The sequence below is a fragment of the Ochlerotatus camptorhynchus genome, unplaced genomic scaffold (assembly GCF_037179485.1).
Source record: "Ochlerotatus camptorhynchus isolate MF236.1 unplaced genomic scaffold, CSIRO-AGI_Acam_v1.1 ptg000144l, whole genome shotgun sequence".
In the NCBI taxonomy this organism is placed as follows: Eukaryota; Metazoa; Arthropoda; class Insecta; order Diptera; family Culicidae; genus Ochlerotatus; species Ochlerotatus camptorhynchus.
The window spans coordinates 1,963,840-1,987,696 of NW_027040634.1; the positions used below are offsets into that span (position 1 = coordinate 1,963,840).

At 39.8% G+C, this 23,857-nt stretch overlaps 2 protein-coding genes across 4 annotated transcripts; one reads left to right on the forward strand and one right to left on the reverse strand.

The window, feature by feature from the left end:
• Positions 1-736: 736 nt before the first annotated feature.
• On the forward strand, positions 737-1,424 carry LOC135700909 (uncharacterized). Of its 2 annotated transcripts, XM_065221580.1 has the most exons (2): positions 737-1,004; positions 1,086-1,424. In XM_065221580.1, the coding sequence occupies exons 1-2, from the start codon at positions 792-794 to the stop codon at positions 1,341-1,343; spliced, it is 471 nt and encodes a 156-aa protein (XP_065077652.1). In that variant the 5' UTR covers positions 737-791; the 3' UTR covers positions 1,344-1,424. The 2 variants fall into 2 exon arrangements, with proteins under 2 accessions (XP_065077652.1, XP_065077651.1); XM_065221579.1 differs by having other exon boundaries at positions 737-1,424.
• Positions 1,425-9,125: 7,701 nt separating this feature from the next.
• On the reverse strand, positions 9,126-23,195 carry LOC135700885 (probable aconitate hydratase, mitochondrial). 2 transcript variants are annotated; one of them, XM_065221544.1, is made up of 6 exons: positions 22,993-23,195; positions 12,852-14,311; positions 12,602-12,773; positions 10,373-10,584; positions 10,013-10,304; positions 9,126-9,939 (listed from the first exon to the last, which is right to left on the reverse strand). In XM_065221544.1, the coding sequence occupies exons 1-6, from the start codon at positions 23,023-23,025 to the stop codon at positions 9,742-9,744; spliced, it is 2,367 nt and encodes a 788-aa protein (XP_065077616.1). In that variant the 5' UTR covers positions 23,026-23,195; the 3' UTR covers positions 9,126-9,741. The 2 variants fall into 2 exon arrangements, with proteins under 2 accessions (XP_065077616.1, XP_065077615.1); XM_065221543.1 differs by having other exon boundaries at positions 12,852-14,314.
• Positions 23,196-23,857: the final 662 nt, after the last annotated feature.

Below are 23,857 nucleotides of genomic sequence, written 5' to 3' on the forward strand. Positions count from 1 at the left end.
TCTATGGTGTTAGTCTTTTTAATAGAGCTAATAAACTATAGAGGAAGAATAGCGCTGCCGTCGCTGTCGAAACATCTTTTCCTTACATCTAATAGGGACACAACTGTCAAAGCGAGGAAACAACTATGCAGTTTGACAGTTCTGTACCCGGTATTATTCAACATCGGAACAAACGGAACACCAGCGCTATACTTCCTCTATAGTATATTAGCTCTATTGTCTTTTCAGATCTAAGCGTGCATTAGCGGAGCGTAGCAAAATTTACGTTGGCATGAAAAGGATATCTAGAACTTTTCTCCATCTCGAATACACCATAATGAATGGGAGAAAAGTACTAGATATCTTTCTCATGCCAACGCAAATTTTACTCAGCTTTGCTAATGCACACTCAGATGCGTATACACCATAAAGGATCTTATGTGCATGCAGATCTCGCATGTCATATAGTACGTATTCACGCAAAAGTTCGTCCACAGTCAGGGGAAATGGAATAATCCGATTGTCATTTCTTATTATGCCGGCAAAAACAACTTTTATCTTTATGTAACAGGCATCCGATTTTTGGTTAACGGTTGATGGGCTGCCAACCGGTCGCAGCTCACCTCTGTGCGAAAGGTTGGGATGCGATCGTACGTCGAAGGTGGGTTTCTACAACTTTGAAAACATAACAAATGTGACGCATACTTTTCGAATGGTTCGTGTATATATAAACTGGCTGGCGCCTGCTAGAAAGGATCAGTTTCGAAGTACAATTGACACGGTGCGGAAGAGTTGGTTTGCATTTGTGAAACATGAAGATATTAATTTGTGGAGCGCTGGTCTTCAGTGCCTTACTGGCATTGGGTAAGGCTTTGCCGGCGGAGGAAAGTGAACCGCAGATGATCGAAGATGGACCTGCTGTGGATCGAGTTAAGCGACAGGGTCTGTTGGGAGCATTGCTAGGAGTAGGCCAAGGAGGTCTGGGTGCACCTGGCTATGGAGGTTACGGAGGATACGGTGGATACGGTGGATACGGAGGACAAAGTGGATATGGAGGATATGGGGGACACGGAGGACAAGGGGGATATGGAGGACATGGTGGACATGGAGGACAAGGTGGATATGGTGGACATGGTGGACACGGAGGACAAGGTGGATATGGTGGACATGGCAATTACGGTGGACATGGTAATCAAGGTGGTCACGGTGGACACGGAGGACAAGGTGGATATGGTGGACATGGCAATTACGGTGGACATGGTAATCAAGGTAGTCACGGTGGTCATGGAGGACATGGCAATGGATACGGACACGGACACGGAGGCCACGGAAGTAATGGTGGACATGGACATCATGGAGGTTAAACCAAAGAATCTAAAATGTAACCTGATTAGAAAAGTAGTTTTAATGTAAATGTAATAAACGCGTTGAATGTTGTGCCAAAACTTATTATCTTTTATCACAAAATGATGGAACCAAAAGTGTCGGAATCCAAAGATTAATTCGCTTTATAACGATGAAGTTACGACTCGCGTAGACCACCGTTAATTCGAACGATTTTGACGCAAATTAGCTGATTAATTACTGAGTACCAATCCTACCGACGCCATCACAACGGTGTTTTTAAATACAAAAAAATATATATTGGCTAAAGGCCGGCGCACAATGGATGCGCTTTCAGGTTTTTTGACAGTTAGCCCATGCATTATCTGTCAAAAATCCCGAAACCGTATGCATTGTGCGCCGGCCTTAACTCAGAGACGATGTTAAATAAGAGACACGCGAAGACTGAAGCCAAAAGTTCCAATCGAACCGTCAAACGTGGTTCAAGTATTGAGATTGGCGTTGAATTTAATTGTTGAGGTTGATTGTCTTTATTAGAGTCGGTGTATAATGAGTCACACCAAGAGAAAAACAGTTGACCGCGCATCACGGTTTTCGAAAGATTACCTTTCTTTTCACTTGGCAACAAAGGACTTCTACATCAACTTCAAATGACTTCTAGCGAGAAAAAAAAGCGGCTGTAGTGAATCATTATTTTAGTGATTTTGTCAATTTATCTCATCAAAAAATATTAGAAATTCTCATTACTGATCATTACCAAACGTATCCCATGACAATTTAATGCTCACTGCGTGTTTATGATCATTTATTCAATTATATTTTTTTTATTTTATTGCAATACTTTTCGTGGACCTTTCATAGCATCGTAATGTTTGTTTACTTTGTTTACGATAGGTAGCCAGTTTGACAGTTCAATTGGTAGACTTGGATTCACTCTTGGCGTGCCTCATTATACACCGAGCTTTAAATAATTATAATTAAGTTTGCGTATGAAAAGTGAAATTGGACAGGGAATATTATTGTTATTCACCAGCTGTATTCTCGTTATATTCTCACGAAATATTGTGCAACGCTCTGTAGAATGAACCCTCCAATGTGGTATATTTGGTTTCACTCAGAGTTGCCTTCCATTGAATAGCGATACTACCGATACGGTTAAAAAGGTATTAATTTTATCGTGATGCTGAAGCAGATGACAGTCGCTCAAATTAAAAGTCACTAGAGGTAAACACAAAATGGCAGGTTGCCAAACCTTCCAGAGAAAGAAATTAGCTGACCGTGCAACCAGATTTACTTTTATTCTCTTCGCGCGTCTCTTATCGTCTCTGGGCTATCTGGGTTTAGTTATACAAATTTCAAAATCAACTCTTACGTTGTATGTGTGTATGTGTGTTGCCCCTTGCCCTGCTTTATCACCCGTGTTAGATAAAGCCCTGCAGTAAAAGTATGGACGGCTGTCACCACAAAACTGAAAAAAAGCTGTTCCAATCGAGGAAAACGGTGCATTTTGACGGTTCGATTGGAACAACTTTTGACAGACGTCGATACTTTTACTGTAGGGCTTTAGTTTTAGCGTCTCAGGCGTCTCAGGCCGATACTACACTACACCCAATATAGTTTTCATGTAGCTTCCATTGGAAACGCACATGATTTTCATCCATAATCAAAATTAATGAAATTCATCTGAATTTCACATAAAATTTATACGATCACATTAATTTTATATGATTTTTCATATGAATGTCATGGACCTCATAATATTTATGTGATTTTTTGGTGGGATTTGCTCCTATGTGATCACAGGAAAGCCACAGACAAACAGACATAACACTCACAATGACATTCATCACAAATAATGTTTTAGTTGGGAATGTGCTTGCATTTGTCATGGTGGCGCCACTGAAGCATTGAGCAAGCCACCACATTTCGAACTTATCAGTGATGCCAGTTCTTTTTTAACGTCTAGTTAGTAGATGTCAGCTCTTGAAAATGATAAGTGGTCAAGGCATCCCACTGGAGACACATACCAAATCTGACGAATACAGAAAAAAAAAGTTGTTGAATATTACATCAAAAGTGCTGCAGATTAGTCATTCCATTCCTAATATTACGCTGTACTATAAACACAAAATTCGAGAACAAAACATGTTGATGACTGTAATATTCTATCAAATTTTACCCCTTTTACCAGTTATTGATGTTCAATACTTCACCATGAATTTTATTGCTTGATACATATTATATTTTTTTTTTTGCTGTACACACATTAAAGTGATGAGCGGTGGTAGAAAGGGCAATACTTAGTGATGCATTACCTCGTTTAAAAACTTGTTTCCAGCAAAAGAAAAAGCACACTAAACAAACAAAACAATCCCCTAAAAAAAAAAGTTTTAGCTTCTGTAAATTTTTCCTACGGATCCGTGTTTCTGCAGAATTCGATCAATTCTATAGATCTACGGAAAATTTCGTAGAACCGACATCACTGACTTCCATCTGTTTTGTTTTTATTCAACACAGCTGAAGCGTTGACAGAACGAGTGAAAAGCAACTGGGTGAAAAAGTGGCATGAACGAGGGATGCTCTGGTTGCACATCAATGCTTGGGAACGTGGATGATAGATGGTGTTAGTGCACATGCAAAATAAGCTTGACGATATTTTTTGAAGAATTTTCTTCTAAGAGTTATGCCTGTTTGTCTGTGGGAAAGCTATGTGAAAATCACATGGATTCCATCCATTAGATATGTGATAAATTTTTTGAGTGTACGCTCCTGTATCCGTTCGCATCTTCTGGATCTGAGATAATTAGCACGGAGGGTGTTGAATGCCTCGTTCCAGCAGTAAGTTCCAAAAAACCCGAGAAAAAACCCTGAAGTTCTTAGAAGGTTACTGAAATTCTACAATATTCATTGAGCATCTACAAAACTTCATGAACTCTTACAAAGTATGCTGAGTTTCTATAAAGTTGACCGTACTTATGCGAAGTTCCCTGATCTTTTACAACATTCCTTGCTCTTCTATGAAGTTTTTCGCAGTTTTTTTTTAATTACAGCTAAATTCGTTTAACTTTTACTAAGATTTCTGAACTTTAAAAAAAAATCTATACAACAGTTTTGAACGTCTACATAATTCGTTAAACTAATCCAAGTCCAATCTTTACAGAAGGTCCCGTTCTATTAACTTTTTCAAAGTTTCCAAATTTGTATAAATTGGCCACTTCTAGAAAGACCTCGTAGTCAGGACCGAGCCCCAATGATGTTAACCTTATCAATGGTAAAAAAAATACATTCCCCAACAAACAATTTGTGCTGATTAAGGGCTGAATAAGCTATGTTTAAGCTGAAGAGGCATCTTATTACGCTTGCAATGTTTGTTGGGTCAAGCATGGTCATAACATAAAAAAAACATATATCTTATAGTCAGTTACTCCTGCCGGCGAAAAACAGAAGAAAACTTTCGACGAAGCGCATCATGGGAGAGATGAAAGTCGAAAACAGATGCAACTCTGTTAAATGTTCTCTGTAGTACGCTCCATAATTTGTGCGACGTAGAGGCAGTCTTAGCATAAGGTTATTACGAAGCGGTCGGGGTTTCACATTCAGGTCAATTTGCCTCAGGATAGCCTAACAATCTGTCCTTCCTTGCAGGATATCGGCCACGGTTAGGGCTCTGCTTGTGTCTCTTCTAGTCCGGAGAAGTTCTAGGTCGATAAGTTGACAACGGCTTTCGTAACTGGGTAATCGAAACGGATCATTCCAAGGCAATATACGCAACGCAAAACGAAGAAAGCGACGTTGAACAGATTCAATTCTCTCGGCACCGTTGTTGTAGTTTGGGTTCCAAACCGGTGAACAATACTCAAGCGTCGATCGAACAAGCGAACAATAGAGAGATTTTAGACAGTAGATTTCAGTGAAGTTTTTAGCTATCCCAAAAATGAACCCTACCCAACAAACAATTGAGAGCTCTTATAAATCACCTGAGTTGATCAAACGTTGAATAATAGCTTCCAGAGTTGAACAAGAATGTAGTTGTATTGCCATTTGATTAAAAGTTTTAAAAGCTGTTGGAGCACTCTTAAATGATTGTTTACGTTTGGTTTAATATATGCTTTATAAGGCCTACGATAATTTTTATAGCACCTTAGTCAAACCGATTGACAAGAGCTATATAGAACGTGGAATAAACGCATCAAAACAAACCATTGGGAGCTCTTATACAACACCTGAGTTGATCTAACGTTGAATAATAGCTTCCAGAGTTGAACAAGAATGTAGTTGTATTGCCTTTTTGGTTAGAAGCTTCAAAAGCTGCTTGGAGCACTCTTAAATGATTGTTTACGTTCGACCAACTACCAACCACAATTTTGTTGCTAAAAATAGCACAAGTGATAGGCACGTTTATATGACCATAAGGCAATGATTATTCGACTGCAAAAGAAGTCACTCAAGATGGCTTCATATACTTCTCTCATATGATCAAAATATGTATTCAAGAATAGAGCAGATGGAAACAGAAACGGCTGGCAATCCGGGATCATGAGTTCGAATCTTGCTTCGAGAAACCCTCGGTGGAGTAGAGGTAAATTATATATAGGTGTTATATTAATAAATGCAAACATTAATTTAAGAAATATATCATATAATCAACGATAACATTTCTAGATAAATTCTCTCAATATCATTAATAATCATTAATGATTAGAGAGATTAATTGAAAGAATATCAATCAAAGATTAAACAGATGCATAATTACATATTTTTTCAATGTGCACAAATAAATTAAATTAATAAAAACTGTACAAGCAATTATTTTGGCGTACCACGACAATTGTTAAACTAATTTTAATCTGTGAATATTGTGAGTACTTACACAACGGTTATTAAGGAGTCATTAAAAAGTGCTATAAACGCTTTTCACCGCTTGCTGTACAATGATTATTTAGGAGTCATAAAAGAGTGCAACAAACGCCTCTCAGGTTTACTCTCTACTAAATTTCAAAGCAGCTGTCAAGAAGTGTCTACAAACGTTGAATGAGAGCTTTCACCAAAATAATAAAGCTTGAGTTTAAATATGTATCTATATACGTTGTATAAAAGTTGCTTCTACTCCTATACCGTGTATACATATAATGCTGTAGTTGAACAGGTTCTCCAAACCAGTGTAAACAAGAGTTTTACAGAAGTTGTAATAAACAAATTGTACAGTTATTATTCAGCATGCAGTTGAATAAAATCACAATGGAAGCGTTTCTTCAACAAGAAATTGATTTTGGGTAAACGTTTTACTGAATACGTTAGACAACACCTTTGTGTTGCAGTTGTATAGGTTCTCCAAACCAGTGTAAACAAGGGTTTTATAAAAGTTGTGGTGAACACATTGTGCAATTATTATTCAACATGCAGCTGAACAAAATCAAAACGAAAGCGTTTCTTCAACTGGAAATTGTTACTTGGGTAAAGTTCTTGACGCCTTATCAACAACATATGCAATGTGTTGCTTGAATGAAAGCTGCGAATCCAAGATCACACCCATGTCTTTCACCTGATTCACGCGTTCGATTGTCGAGCCAAGCAGGTCATAGCTAGGTAAATATTATCGGTTGTTGTTTCCGTGAGAACGTAATAGCGAAGCATTTGGCTGGGTTCACTACCATTCTGTTTAGCCTGCATCAACTAGCGAATACATTCAGTTGACGTTGAAGAAAGTGACAGTCAGCAATGGAGCAGATTCGTAGGAAGATTTTGAGGTCATCTGCATATGATAACCGAGGAGCTTCGATGACCAGATGCACGTCGTTGAAGTAAAGTATTAAAATTAACGGTCCCATGTGGCTCCCCTGAGGTATACCTGATGTGGCGAAGAAGCTAGCTGATCTGCAATCTCCTATGGCAACCTTTAGTTGCCGACCGGTAAGATATGATCGAAACCAACTCAGAAGATTACTGCATACACCGAGCCTGCCGAGTTTAGCAATCGCAATAGCATGGTTCAACTTGTCGAATGCTGCGGATAGGTCAGAATAAATAACGTCCGTTTGAGCCCGATCCGACATGCTTTCGGTTATATACGATGTGAGACACAGCAGATTGGTGGTTGTAGAGCGGCCGACAGTAAACCCATGTTGATCAGCACTCAAATACTGCTTGCAATGGGACAGCAACGGTTCCATAATCACTAGCTCGAATAGCTTCGAAACGACACTTAACGATGTAATTCCTCGATAGTTATCCACAGCTCGTTTCCTTCCTTTTTCGTGGACGGGAAACATGTGCGCAAATTTCCAGAAAGATGGAAATATGCCACCTGAGAGAGACATTCGGAACAGACGAAGAAGCGGAATTAACAAGCTAGCAATATGTCTCTTCAAAAATACAGATGGAACTCCATCAGGTCCAGGATTGAAGGATGACTTGAGCAGAGTCGCGGCCTTAGAAATCAGGTTAATATGGTCGTCAGTTAGTATCTCATTAGTGAATACACTGGCAATATTTTCGGAAAAAAAAGGTGGCATATATCCTGAACGGTGGCAGCAACTTCTTCGTTGAATTCCATAGACGATGGGAGGCCGGATTCCCCGCATTGCTAGATCACGTAGTTCCAAAAGGATTTCGGGTGTAGCTTAAGTTTGCGCTGGATGCCTCGTTGGAAACTTGCAAAGCATTCACGACTGACTCGCTGGTACATGTGATTCAGCCTCACATAATGTAGTTTCAGAGGAAACGTGCGATACTTCGTAAATCTTCTCAATGATGCTCTGTTGATTGACTTCAACCTACGTAGCTCTCTCGTCTGCCAGGGAGGGTGAGACTTTGTGGTGAGTTCTTTTCGGGACGTGTCTGTCAATGACATATGCCAAGACATGTGAAAAGGTTTGCGCTGCAGCCTCAACGTCATCTGGATCAAGGATGTTCTCCCATACCATGCTAGAGACAATACATCTATGATGCTACGGTGGTCAGCTTTACGGAAGTCATAAGAAACCGTAGCAGGATAGTCGTCGAAATCACGCACGAGTTTGTCCTCAACAGTGACAATTAGAGGAGGGTGATGTGGAACTAGCTTAGTTATTGCACATGGAAGGCTAATAGCTCCTGCGTGAAATGTAGAGCTATCCAGGATCTGGGCACAGGAATCCGCTATGAGATGGACTCCGCGAAACGCCTGGCAGATTGAAGTCACCAAAAATGGATATCTCATCAACTGGAGTGGCACTTTCGACAACTGTGAAAACTGACCGACAGTGAGTATCGATAAGCTCATTGTCGCGGACTCGATCAGGTGGAATGTACAGAGCGCATAGAAATAGTGTGCGATCACGCAGATTGATGGCTGTTCAAACCTGCTCCACATAGTTCCATGAATCGTTCTCGATGGCCTTTGCCTCCAACCTGCTACGGACAACTACAAGGACACCTCCACCAGTAGATTTACGGCTGTTGTTAGGATTCCGATCGCAACGAAAGACCTCGTAGTCAGGACCGAAGACTTGACTGGAAAGCGTTCGATAATCGAGCCACGTTTCGCCCAAGACAATAATATCGTAGCAACGATCCGATACAGCTAGGAGGTACTCTTCAACATCAGAATTCATTCCACCGGCGTTTTGGTAGAAGATCACGACGTCCTGCTTGCGGCAAGGAATCGAACGACTGCTCTCCCTGGAAATCACAGATACATCAATTTAAATACAGAATCGACACATGACCACTACGACCATAAAAGTAACTGGGTGGATTACAAAGTGGAGTCAGACGAGCAGATTGAGGTTTTCGAAAAATAAAAATTAGAAGCAACATTGTAATTTTAATTTTTGTAGTAATATCGTTTTTATTTAAATTTATTGTCGCAGACTAAACACAGATAAACAAAATCCTAAATTGTTTCGCCTAACCAACGTACAGGACACTGAAATAATAACTGGGTTTCTACTTGATGACTGATAAATTTGGAATCCTAATATGTGTAGTTTAAATATAAGTATTTCGTAAATGATGAATATTTTGCTTCAAACAATATATTAAGACATCTAAATTTGTTGTTTCTTCCGAAACATTTCTACATGCTCGGTTAAGTATTAGGACGTGCTGGTTTGCATTCCTCGGTGCAGTTATTATCTATGTACAAATTAAAAACAAAAATCCTCACACTAGCACCCTAATCAAAGGTTGACTTCTAGTATTTTGATGGGAGGGTTATTCCTTAAGTAGATACTTTGTGTTTTTTTGTATTAACCTAAGCTTCGATGGCACACTCTCATCCACGATCTCCGCACTGAGCTTAGTTTCTTTGTAGTCTTGAGAGTGGTATGAGGTGTATCAGACGATTCTGAAGTGCGGGAATCGTTCGTTCGTTCCAACCATTGCGAATATCGTTTCTGGTGAGTGGATGACAGGTGGCGGTCGGGAAGCGGTATTCTTTTAGTTCTTGGCCGCTGCGATCTGCTTCATGCGGTTCAGCGCACTGCCAGCCTTGAACCAGGAGATTTGCTGCTCGTTGAACGAGTGGTTCAGCTTGATCTTGTCTACCTTGCCGTCGGTCTTGATTTCGCAATCAACCTGCTTGCCTGGGGCTAGTTTCTCCAGGCCGAGCAGCGAGATCTTGGAGGTGGGTTGAACCTGGGTGGAGGGGTTGGTAGAGAATAGTTCATGTTTGATTGGAAGGGAAAATGTTTATTTGAGTTTAGGTTACCTTATCGTAATCAGCTGGATTGGCGAAGGTCAGTGGCAGGAGACCCTGCTTCTTCAAGTTGGTTTCGTGAATACGAGCGAAGGACTTGGTGATGATAGCACGGCCTCCCAGATGGCGTGGTTCCAGAGCGGCATGTTCGCGAGACGAACCCTCACCGTAGTTCTCGTCACCGACGGCCACCCAGTGGATTCCCTTGGCCTTGTAGAAACGGGCAACGTCCGGAACTCCAGCCCATTCACCGTTGACCTGGTTCTTGATCTTGTTCATCTCGTTGTTCTCCATGTTGGTGGCACTGTGGTATGAAAAGGAAATTTCAGTGAAAAACTTCAGCTTGATTACGGTTTACTCGATGCCGCATACCCAATGAACATGTTGTTGGAAATGTTGTCCAGATGGCCACGGTACTTGAGCCATGGGCCAGCGGCAGAAATGTGATCGGTGGTACACTTGCCCTTAACCTTGATCAGCACAGTCATATCGACCAGATCCTTGCCATTCCACACATCGAAGGGTTCCAGCAGCTGCAGACGCTGGCTCTTGGGATCGACATCAACCTTGACATTGGAACCGTCCTGTAAAAGGGGAAGAGCATAACATTGTAGGAAAACACACCGATCACAACACATCACAACGACTGTCGGAAACTATCAAGTCAGTGTAAACAAGAAATATAAACACCACCACTTGGCAACTTGGTTAATCAGATTTGACCTACATTTTTTCTTTTTCTCTAAATAAGTTTTGATTTTTTTATAAACTAAGAAATCCATACAAAAGCGCCCGGAAAACGCATGCAACGAATAATTTCCGGTATTACTTACTAACTACTAGTGATGGATGTACGAAGACTGAGCCAGACGCTGTTTAGCCGAATGGGTCTTTAGGCCGAATAAATTCACATTTTATCATCAAATTGATCAAATTTAGGAGAACAAACATCAATCAAAGGAAGGCGAAACAATGTTTGATGCATAACAAATCCGTGATACCATAAATACCGGAAAACTAGGGGAAGTTCTTAAATTAATAATCCTTATCCAAATTTCACAATTTTTATTTTATAGGTCTAAGAAAAACCCTGACATGCTCAAATTATAGAAGCATGAAAGATGGTCTAAATTCCGGAATCTTTCAAACTTGGGCCAACGACTTTTCTTCCCTTCCGAAGGAAAGCATGATCAGAGATTTTATGCCTCGGAAAAAATCGGCGGCCCCGGTTCTCTGTCACCCTGATTTTTTTATTTGACAGTCTCATAAATCTATTATTATTATTATTATTATTATTATTATTATTATTATTATTATTATAGTCACTTTAACGCTCTTGGGTCATTCGTGACTTGTCCGGGGTGAGATTTGAACCCGTGACTTTGGCGTGAGAGGTATGGATGCTAACCACTACGCCGGGGTCGCCCCGCAGTCTCACAATCTTGTGAAAGCTTGTGTACCTATGTGTTGGAATCTTTAAAAAACCCAAAGAAACTTTAAACTTGGCTTCCCAGTTAATAAAAATTGCACCGAATCCCGAAACATTGCAAATTTTCAAAGCTTCAAACCCATACAAATTTAACTAATAAAATTAATTTGGCTAAACTTCAGAATCTGAAAAAAAAAATCAGATTTTGTTTGAATCCTAAATTCCAGTGGCGTCCCGTAACCTTACTTTTGACCTGTGCACCAACCTTTAAGCCCAGATTTAATGCCATATTCATACTCGAATCGGTTGAACAATACTCTTAATCTTCTAGTTTACTCGATATCAATCCATTGCAAGCAATATTTTGATAATTATTTATATATTGAGAGTTGGTAGATTGAGGTTAAGGAAACGCCACTGCCAAATCCGGACTCCAATCCTGGGAGATAAAAAAATCTCAGTGCCGGGATCTTTAAAAAACTGAAGCCTCACGTCAAGTCAGCATGTCGAAATCGCAGAATCTTAAGAACAAGGCTGATAGGCTTCAAACATGATCGGTGTTAAGTCAGTTTGCTTAGTAACATTGTTTTGACCCGTTTGGCTGTTTTCCCTGGCTGTCCATTGGATTTACCAAATCTGGCAAAAGTTTCGAAGCTCAAAAATGTCGATAAGTCTAATATGAAATCAAATTTTGACTACATTTCGGAATCTTTGAAATTTAGTGAGGTCTCGAAGGTGTTCTGAATGGTAGTCCCGGAAGCTTAAAACTTAAGCTAATCCACGAAATCTTCCAAATTTACGAAGGTAAAAATATGATGTCACAAATTCTTTAAAATGTGGCTAAGACATTATCAAACGAAAGATGTTTGTTGAAGATCAATAAATAAATTTCAATTCCAGAATAATGCAAAAAATAGAGACTATTGAGATGATTTTTTTTCCTCCGTTTCACGTTGAAAGCCGTTCCTTCAAACATCACCTACTTTCAATCAATACTCGCCGCTCAGTGCAGGCGGCTACCAAATCCCCCCTCACGGCAAAGTCTAATCTAAGCATGTCAAGAAGTGCTGATAAGATAAGCCCCAGTACGTACGACTACCTACTAGCTCGCTACACAAAACGTCACGTGGACTCGCGCCCCTCTCTCCATCCCTCACATCCCTTGGACTTACCGCTGGTGGGGCCTCGTAGGTGTCCATGCCAGGGTCGAATCCCTTCTGGGGCAGCTCATCACCGAACGGCGAGTCCAGCTTGAACTTCTTGCCATCGGCACCGGTCAGTTGGTCGGTCAGAGGGTTGAAGTCCAATCGGCCAGCAATCGACAGGGCCGTCACCAGTTCGGGACTGTAAAAATAAATCGAATATACCGGTCAATATTCCCACTATTTTCAAAATCACAAAAGAAGCACGCCACACACTTACCTAGTGACGAAGCAGTGCGTTGCGGGGTTGGCATCGTTACGTCCGGTGAAGTTACGGTTGTACGAGGTTACGATGGTGTTCTTGTCGCCCTTCTTCACGTCCTTACGGTCCCACTGTCCAATGCATGGGCCGCAAGCGTTGGCCAGCACGGTGCCTCCGAATTCCTTGAACGTCTTAGCGATTCCATCGCGCTCGATGGTGGCACGGATCTGTTCCGATCCGGGGGTAACGTTGAACGGGATCTTCGACTTGATACCATGCTTCATGGCGTTCTTGGCGATCGAAGCGCAACGGCCCATATCTTCGTAAGACGAGTTGGTACACGATCCAATCAGGCCGACACGGATGTCCATTGGGTAACCGTTCTTCTTGGAATTGGCACCCAGCTTGCTGATCGGGTGAGCAAGATCCGGAGTGAATGGACCGTTGACATGTGGTTCCAGAGTGTCCAGATTGATTTCGATCACCTGGTCGTATTTCGCACCCGAGTCAGCAGTAAGTACGGATTGTTGATATTTCTTTGCTTCGCCAGCAATGGCAGCGCGGCCAGTTGCTCCAAGGTAATCAGCCATACGTTGATTGAAAGGGAAGGTCGATGTTGTGGCACCGATTTCAGCACCCATGTTACAGATGGTTGCCATACCCGTGCAGGAAATCGAATCAACGCCCTTGCCGTAGTACTCAACAATGGCACCGGTACCACCCTTGACGGTGAGGATGTCGGCAACCTTCAGGATAATGTCCTTCGGCGAAGTCCATCCGCTGATCTTTCCAGTCAAATGGACACCAATGACATTCGGGCACTTCAGTTCCCACGGAATGTTGGCCATGACATCGACGGCATCAGCACCGCCAACACCAATGCACAGACCTCCCAGACCACCTCCGTTCGGGGTGTGCGAGTCGGTACCAATCATCAGCAGACCTGGGAAACCGTAGTTCTCCAGGATAATTTGATGGATGATACCCGATCCTGGTTTCCAGAAACCAACTCCATACTTGGCACCAGCAGAGGATAAGAACTTGTACACCTCTTTGTTCAGATCCTTGGCGCGGGCCAAATCCTGCTCACCACCAACCTGGGCCTCGATCAAGTGATCACAGTGGATCGTCGACGGGACGGCAACCCTCGGCAGTCCGGAGGAAATGAACTGCAACATGGCCATCTGGGCGGTGGCATCCTGCATGGCCACACGATCCGGGCGCAGTCGCAGGTAGGACACGCCACGCTGGATGTCCTGGTTGACGGGATCATCCAAATGGCCGTACAGGATCTTCTCGCTGAGGGTCAACGGACGGCCCAGCCGCTTCTTGACGATCTCGAGGTTCTTCTGGAGCTTCTCGTACGGCAGGTACACATCCTGATCGAAGCGGGACAGTGCGACCTTGGCCGCGGCAGCACACGACGCGTGGAAGTGACGCTGCTGCGTCTCAACGGCGTACAGGGCTGCACGCTTGGCCTGCTTCCGGGAGAGAGAGAAAGAGAGCATGAGATAATGAAATATCGAAAATAATAAAAGATCGATGATGGATGATGCGCAGCAAGAAGCACGTGATATTGACGACGATCGAGAAGAGGTGCGATAAAAATAAAGCATCGCTCGGAGAGGGTGATCGAAGCCGGCCGAGTGACCTTCATCGGTCGACATTCAGTGTCTATGATGCAGGGGAAATTGTGTTGGTGAAAGAAGGGGAGGCGTCGCTTGGTAATTATCTGGTAGCTGGCGAAATTATATACGGTAACTGGATCGACAATAAATAACTTACAGATCGTTATCGTACAGGTTTATTTACGATGGAATACGGTAGCGATTATGCAAATTTATCTCAGTAAGAAATTGAATAACTTGATTGAGGTGTATTGAAATTATAAAAGGTAAATGCACAATTCAGCGAATATAGCAACTGAGTTGTGAAACAGAAATGGGGGCGTACTTAACCTTTTTTTTTAGGTTGGAAAATTTCTCGACTTCCCTAGCCATTTGGACTATCTTTACGTTATTAAATTTTAGAGAAAAACAGTTCTAATGTAAAATTGTAATATGATTTCTTGTACGAAAGAAAATACATTTATTTCAAAAATATTAAATGACAGTGATTTATCGGCATTCTGTCTGGCCGCCAGAAGCAGTTTTGCTTTTTCAACAATAATCACATATTTCGCGGCCCTTTAACAGAACTAACGGTACATATGGAAAGGGAAATAAATTTGGAAACCATCTGTAACAATAGACCTTTTTAATGCACCACCAACGTAGAGTGCGCCAGGCGAGTTTGAGAGGAAACGTCAACCAAACCGTTTGTTTACATCAGAATAAAAATTTTACACACGCAAATTAAAGAATTTGTCATTGAAAATTTTGCAAATTTCCATCGGTAATTGCCTTATTTAACGATTTTCTACAGATCTGAACTGATTTGCATCTCAACTAGTCACACACAAGAAATCCGGAAGATCATAATTTTCCATTTTTCACAACAAAAATATTCCTGAAGGATCCCCCCAAAGAATTTAATATTTCAACTGTAGATCAGGTTTTGGATCATCTGAGATGAATCAATCTATCAGGAATAGTGAAAAAGTGTTCCGCTTCGTATGTCTCACGGTAAACATTTCTGCTCACAACACTCTTTTTGATGTTCTATTATTCACCACCAGAGGTTGCAGCGATCGCTTAGTTTCTATTAAAAAGGCGTATAACATTCCGTTTAGTGCTAAACTACGCTAGATTAAGACAAACTAAGTCCGAGTTGTGCTTAATAGGCCGGGAATGGGGTAGTTAACCCTATAATGGCTTGAATAGGTTTTTTTTTTTCATTATAGTCACTTTAACACTCTTGGGTCATTTGTGACTTGTCCGGGGGTGAGATTTGAACTCGTGACTTTGGCGTGAGAGGTATGGATGTTGACCACTACGCCGGGTCGCCCCTCGGCTTGATAGGTTGCAGAGAGTTAGAACAAATTCCCGAACTAAATTGACAGAAGAATTACAATTTTTTTTATTGTATTGTTTATTGTTGCCGTATTGGCTGTACCCCAATGGTGTTAATCACAGTTAATAAGAGATACACTGCATATAATCGCATATCAGTCCCATATGGGAAAAGTAGGCATTGAGAAAATGGCAGTCGAAATTGCGAAGTGCAATTTACATATAAGAATTAGGAAAATCCGGCATAGTTTTTGAGGTTTTCCACAGGAAAACATGAGGCAAATTTACTCATCGCTGAGTTCCTGCACTTTTGGCGATTATGAGTTAACTAAATTCAAATTCGGGTCGTTCTCGTTTTTAAAAACATAACCAACTACAGCAAGTGTTTTTTTTTTTAAAGTTGAATGTATACATCAACTCTATGAGTCCCCTAATTTATTCAAAACAAATCATTAATCTTTCAAGTTACTTTGAAAAATCAATTTGCATTAGTTTTTAGCTCGATACATATTATGGTTTTGAAGACAAGACATCTATACTCAGAGTTAATATGTTTGCAGTGAGTAAATTTGAGTTACTCATATTTACTCAAAAATAAACAATGTAGTTTAATATTTTCCATCAAATGATGTTCAAACTATCACCGTCTGGCAGAATATTTTGATTTCAAGATTAAGTTTTCGTTTATTAAAAGATCCAAGTTAGATGTGTCTTTTCCAGGCCAGGAAAAAGTTCAATGTCTTAGATGTTTCTGGTGATATGGTGGAGTTAGTGTTTTCATTTCCCAGACATTTCTGGCTACCCGGAAATCGGGAAATAGCTGAATACTCTTCCCGGGAACTCCCGGGATTCGGGTAATATTTTTATCCAGTGACCAGATATAATTTTCGATAGTTATTTATTGAAATTTGAACCTCGCCAGGATTTTCCGACATTTTCTGGAAGTTTTGTGCCTTAATCTGCATGAAATTTCTTTCATGTTTTCTTGGAATTCTCTTCCAACTTCACCCGGGAATTTCTCATAGATTGTCTCAGAAGCGTCTACCGGTTTAGTTTGGAAGGTTCTCCACCATGAAGCTTTTCTGACATCGCATCAAAAATTTGTCAAACTTTCTCCGGAACTATCTATCAATTTTCTTCAAACATTTTTCCAACTTTGTCCGTAAGTTTCTTCCAGCTTTCCTTACGGTGATGTATTTCTACTTCACCGGATTTGTATTTTACTTATTTCACTCCGAAAAATTTTTCTGACATCCCCCGGAAGATACTTCCGACTTCACCTCGAAGTTTCTTCAGTCCTTTTGGCATCCCCTGGAAGCGTCTTCCAATTTCCACGGGAAGTATTTTCGAAGTTCTTCTGCAAATTTGCTTTTGACTGTTCCCGACAGTTTTCTTCAACGTCCCCTAGAAGTGTCTACTGGTTTCTCTGGATAGGTTTTTCTATTTTTCCCATATAAATCCTGGGTCGTTTGGTCATTAAAAAAAAAACATGTTTAGTGTGGTTTTTGTACTAAACAAAACTGTTTCCCGGCAAGTCAAACTATTTTACTGGAAATCGGAAAATGATAATTCTGGTAAATTTCCCGAATTGGAAATACTAGGTGGTGCGATTTCAAGACCAAGGGAGTTGGAATTTGGCCAAATATTTTCAGAAAATTATGTTTAGCTCATGAAAATTAATACTTAATCTCATAAAACCGGTCAAAGAGGATGCATTACATGCCGGAAAAATTAGGAAACTCATAATTAGTAATAATTATTAATGATTACGGTGTACCGTGTTTAGCTAAACTTTATTTACAAGCATGCACACAGATATAAATTTTTGAGAATATTTAGCAAGAAAAGTTAAAGTTAGGGTAAACTCTCTTCAGAAACTTCCAGAACCATTACACCAATTTTTTTATACGGGGATTGCTTGGAATCCCCCGTTGGATTGACTGGAATCCTTCCTGTTACTGTCCGGAATCTCTTCTGGGATTGTTTGGAATCTCCCCTGGACTGTCATGAATCCTCCTCAATATTGACTGAATTCGTTTCTGGGATTGTTCGGATTCTTCCCTGGGGTTGTGCGAAGTCCCCTTTGATATTGTTGGGAAGCCACACTGGGATTTTCTGAAATCCCCCGTCACGAAACGAAAATCAATTATTTTATTCATGATAGTCCATCAGAATCCGTTCTGCGCTGTTGCCAATGATTGCAGTACTCGAAGGTTATCGGCATGGCAGTAAATATGTGCCAGAAGACTCTTTGAATCACTCTACAAATACCTAGAAATTCTTTGATTTTTCAATTATTACAGGAATTTACCTCTAAACATTGTAGGAAATGTCCTTGAAGCTTTCCTTAGAATTCCTTTGGAATACTTCTTAGGATTTCTTTGAAATCAACTTCAAAATTTTCCTTGAATTATTTCCAAAATTTCCATTGGATTCTCCTTCTTTTCTTGGAATTCTACTCACAAGTGCCATGGAGTTCTCCTTACAAATCCCAGGGCTGGTAGTGCTAATGCTATATAATAGTAGTGAGTTTAGTGACTAAAATTACGGAAATAGTGACCAAATAGTTACTTGTAAATACTAAATAAGTAACCATTTATATGGTAACTTAGGCTCTCAACCATTTGGTGGTTTTTTTTTTTTAATTTTAATTAAAATTTGACAGTTGGAAAGTTATCGATTAACTCTGCTATCCGAGCATGGTTATTTCTGACAGACAAGAAGTTAAATTTTGACAACCGTGGCTGAGTTCTTCTCGAAAACCGGTCGATCGACAGCACAGGGATGTTCGAACATAGAGAATCACTTTCGAAATGTCACTTTTAACCACGAGTTAAATTTAACTCGGCAAATGGTTCACAGCCTTACAAATTTAACTACGGTTTAATATTGAAATAAACTTTTTATGTTATTGAACTCCAAAATTAAATTTCATAAATTCCTTCAATTTAATCGAATTTCACAACGAAATCTATTGTGAAAAGCATTTCAAGTGATTTGAATAATTTAGTTTTGATAACTAGCAAATAGTAATTCCCATTTTTTTATGATCTTGAATTTGATTCTGCGTTCGAAATCTTCAAAATTTCGGTATATCTAGGTAGATAACTTTGATAATTCGCTAAGAACTTTTTTAGAATAATTTCCCTTCTCTTAAACTTAGAGGCAAATAAGCATTCTTGAAATTCTTTGCAGAACAATCAACAAAATTCTTGGAAATAGATTATTTTCGTAGTTGGAAATACTTAACATCAAATGTCAAAATTAAAGTGGACATTTTATACGACAGATGAGAAGATGAAAGTAAAGAGCTGATAGTTCCGTTATAGTAAGGCAGTGTGAAATTTGTATTTAGAAAGTAGATAGCAAACAAAGGACAATTTTGACGAAGGTACGAATCGGGTAGGGCATCTCCTTTACCAAGCTCATCCGTTAATGAGGGAAGGCAAAAGGGATGATCGCCGATTTGCTAATGTACCTCCGATGTGCGGAAACAGTTCTATCGATTATTTCACACTCAAGTCGCCTTCGGACGGAAACAACTACCCGATTCGTACCATCCTCAAAATTGTTCGCTTTCTACTTTGTATATACAATTTTCACACTGCTGTAGGGTAAACGCTCCTATAGTTGCGGTACGTTAGACGCATTAGATTCCTATAGTTGTGTATTGAGTCCCCATGACTCAACTATAGGAACTTAACGCTTCTAACGCAACTATAGGAGCGTTTCCCCTACTACAACGGAACTATCAACTCTATAACTTAATCTCCTCATCTATCGTATAAAATTTCCACTTTAAGTCGGATATTTGACGTTAAGCATCTCCGACTATGCAAATCGTTAAATTCACGCATAAAGTAATAACATACGATTAGTTAGAGTAGATCATTTTCGATTTTTTATTGATTCTGCTAGGAACTCCCTGAAGGCTCCTTCCATAAATCCATTTTAAATTTATTTGATTTCTGCTTAGAATAATCTTGGACTTCTCCCCCGCATTCAATTAGAAATTCAATTCGTATTCTCCTTAGAATTTCCATAGTATTTCTTCAGAATGCTCAAAACAAAAATCCATCACAAAATAACTTTGAAACTCTTCTCAGAATTCCTTTGAGATTGAACCTTCAAAATTCGATTTTATTGAAATTCTCGGAATTTATATCGAACTCTTTAGAAATCTTTTGGAATTTCGGAACTAATTTTGAATTCTTATTAGAATTTGAACGACAATACTCATCCAATCTTCATAGAACTCTTGTTAAACGCACTCAGGTATAACTAAATAGGTGAACCTGGTTTAAGATTTAAGCGGAGGTGAAGAAATCGGTCCTCAGAGCACTTAATTTTACATGAGACTTCCGTAGCCTGTACTTTGGCAATCTTCTCTGAAATATCTTGGTGTCATCCCTAGAATCCTATAAAATTCTCCTAAAATTTACTTTGGATTTTTTAAAGTTCTTAATCATCTTAAGACTTGTGAAAATCTATCACAGACAAATACCTTTGGAAAGTTTCCAAGGTTTACAATTTATTTTCTGGGAAAGGAGGTATATTTTCTCCGATTTTTTTTATCGAAATTAAAGGCATTTCCCAATAGTTTTCCTGATGTTCTAAAGTTTTGCGGTTCACTGGTCACCCTGGATAAAATTTTCAATTTTTTAACAAATATGTGACTATTTTTAGGGAAATAGTGGCTTTAGTGACTTTTTGGTTTTTTTAGTAACTAAAAAGTGACCTGCTACCAGCCCTGAAGTTCCCTACCCAGAACAATCTCGAAATTTTCTTTGCAATTACCTTTGAATCCTTGTCAGAATTATATTGAAAATTTCCTTTGAATCCTACTCGGGATTCCCTTGGGATTATAGTCAGAAGTACCATGGAATTCACTTTACGTTACACCTTACTTTTTATCTGAAGTACAACAGAACTCACTTGAAAAGAATCCTCAGATTTCACTTCAACTTTTCCTAACCATTCTCCGCTGAATTACCTTGAAATCATTCCTAGAGTTCCTTGGAAATGCTCAACAAACAGATTCTTGAAAATTCATCTGATTTTATTAGTTGCAGGGTTTCTTCGCAGTGTAAGCTTATTGCTTTTCGCATATTAGCTTCTCTTAACTTCTAGTTCCACTTCCACAGTTATTATAGCTTTCGATGCCTGTACCATTTTTACATCAGTATTATAATTGTGTACAAGTACAATCATATTCTATGCCCGGGAAAGTTGGGAAATTTTCCAACCCGAAACATTCCTAGACCGCACCGGAAATCGAACCCAGCCAACTGCAGCATGGTCAAGGGCTAACGGAGGTTCCAAAAATGTGTCTAAGTTTAAAATCTGTAGAAATTATTCATGATTCAGAACCACAAAAAAAAAAACAATTCATGTTTCAGAATTAATGTTGTTACTGAAGATAATCCACTACAGAATTGTTATGTTCAAAGAGTAAAAGTGAATACCGAGAAAGAAAAAGTTGTATTTTCTGCTCGAGAAGGTTCCTTAGCGTACTTCTATATATTCTATTCTAATTTTTAAGAATTCAGTACCACTATTTCAAAAAGGCGTAATTGCATTTGTCAATAGAATTCCCTGAGAATTCCCGAGTTTCTAGGTATTTCCAGGTTTTTTTTATGGTAGTAGACACTGTAAGTATCTTAACAGTAAAAAAACGATATTTCCCGAAGAAATTTCAAGCTAAACATTGCATTAGGTTCTAAATGTGCTGTCGTATTAGATGCTAGATAAAAGCTTCTTTCATCGTTCTATGTGCTGAAGATGCCTGGAAATGTCTTTACATGGCCGTGGAGGCAGAAAGAGAAAGTCGACGAAGAGAATCTGGCAATGTTACTTAGGACCTAATGTAGCTAACATAACCTTCAGCATGATTTGGTTTCAGAACAGTATTTTTTATTGTTTAAGCATTGTTTTGTTGAGAATCTGAAATTCGTGTTTTCTTGGATACAAAAATTTAACAATATATTTTAATGTACTAGAAAATCAACAATAACATTGCTCGGGTTTGCTCGGTATATTCAGGATTTTTTTTTTTTTAGAGAAATACAGACAACCAGAAGATAATTTTATTATTAGAATTGCATTAAGAGCTCAGATAATCAATTGTTTCCTTAATCCTATCCTACCTATCAATATGGATGAAATGTCTTAACCCACAAGACTTTATGATGAGGATCTAATCAACAGTTGTATAAACTCTCGAAAACTACGTGGTTTCTGGGCAGTCTCCAAACAGATCCTATTTTGATACCCGACCCCGAGGTTGGAACTTAAACTAAAACAAATACGATAATCATGAACAGGCAAGATGTTTCAATGATCACAAAACTTGATAGACCGATCTCACCACAAAACTGTTCTATTTATATACCTTTACAGAACATCCATTTTAAAATGATTAACACTTTCGCGCTCACATGCCACACATTAATGCTAATCAAATCTTGGTTATATGTAACCATAAATAGTTGTATTTCACGGGTAGTACCTATGTCAACACGAATCTTCCAATCACAACAAATACGATCATCAAAATATTGATAAGGTTTCATGGTTTTGCCACGAACCCATTGAAATCTAAGTCGGATTGAAATCTTGACCTAACTATTCTTCAATCTACGAAGAAACAAATCGCAAGTAAACATCAAAACACCGGTCGGCAGCGGATCCATCCACTCGGGTTCGAGAGGGTTCAAGTAGGTACACCCGATAAAAATAAGAACTCGATCAACCAACACATCCTAAGCATCACGACACACGTTCCTACTGAAAAGTATAATACACCGGCCTGAACACGAATGCATCCTAGGTGGGGTGAGGTGGCAAGTGGATCCCCTGGGGGGGCAAACGGAACGAACACAGTACACACATACACACACCGATACACTGTAAGATGCAAATGCCGACAAACGACGACGACGTCGAAATGAAAATAAGAAGATTCGACATTTGCACCAAGAGTGTTATCTAACCAATATGCCAGAACTTTTCTCGAGGGTTATTTTCAGCTGGAATTTTTGCAACGCCATCGATTTCGATTACATCACAGCATCATTCTTATCGCAAACCGTCTTATCACGCGCTTCGACGTCCATCATCGTCCAGGGGGAGGGGGGACCTTGTACCCGTTTTTGCTATTACGCCGGAACAAAATGACGGGAGCGGACATCCATGATTCTGCCACTTACCTGCACGTTTAACAGTCGGGCATAATGCACCATTTTTACGGATTATCACAATCCGTTCGTAATGCAATCGATTCGGGGGGTGATTTTAGTCAACCACGGTGATCTTCAGCCTTCTTAGCTGGAAGATTTTTCTATTCACTTTTTTTCAAGCACCCGCGCCAGCGACGAAAAAATTACCTAACACTCCGCGATCCGGTCGAGGAATGAAAAACTTTTGTCCGTCGGGGTTTGACTTTTGCGCACGGAAGCCCTCGGACAGAAACGGGAGATGGATTCTGCTAGTTGACAGCGAGTTGACAGACACGCAAGCTTTTTCGTCGATTTTTCTGGCGAGCTTTCCAGATGTACATAAGAAAAGAGCGTAAATAAATAAATCATGAGAAAAGAATTAAAAAAGCCTTGGGGTTTCATTTTGGACGTGAAAACAACAGACTTTTTCATACAAGCGTTCATACAAAAAATGGTTCGTTTTGACTTCCACAATAAGCTGCCTGACCTGACTAATGTTTTTATCGGTTTTGTGGTGAGCCCCTGGGTGAAACCAAAAAAAAAATGACCACAGTAAAACATTGAAATTTCATGAAATTTTCACTGTTAATTTTGTAGTAAAGGGTGATACGGTCAAAATTTGGTCAATATCAACTTGACGTATTTCTTTCAATTTTGCATTTAAAAAACCTGAACACCCCTCATTTTGAAGGTGTGTGTGTGTAGAATGTTGCTCCAATTTTGATTTTGGAATTCACTCTTCAGTTGTCAAAATGCCGTCCAAGCAAGAAGAGCAGCGTATCAAAATTTTGCTCGCGCATCGCGAAAATCCGAGCTACTCGCACGCAAAGTTGGCAAAATCGCTAAAAGTTGCCAA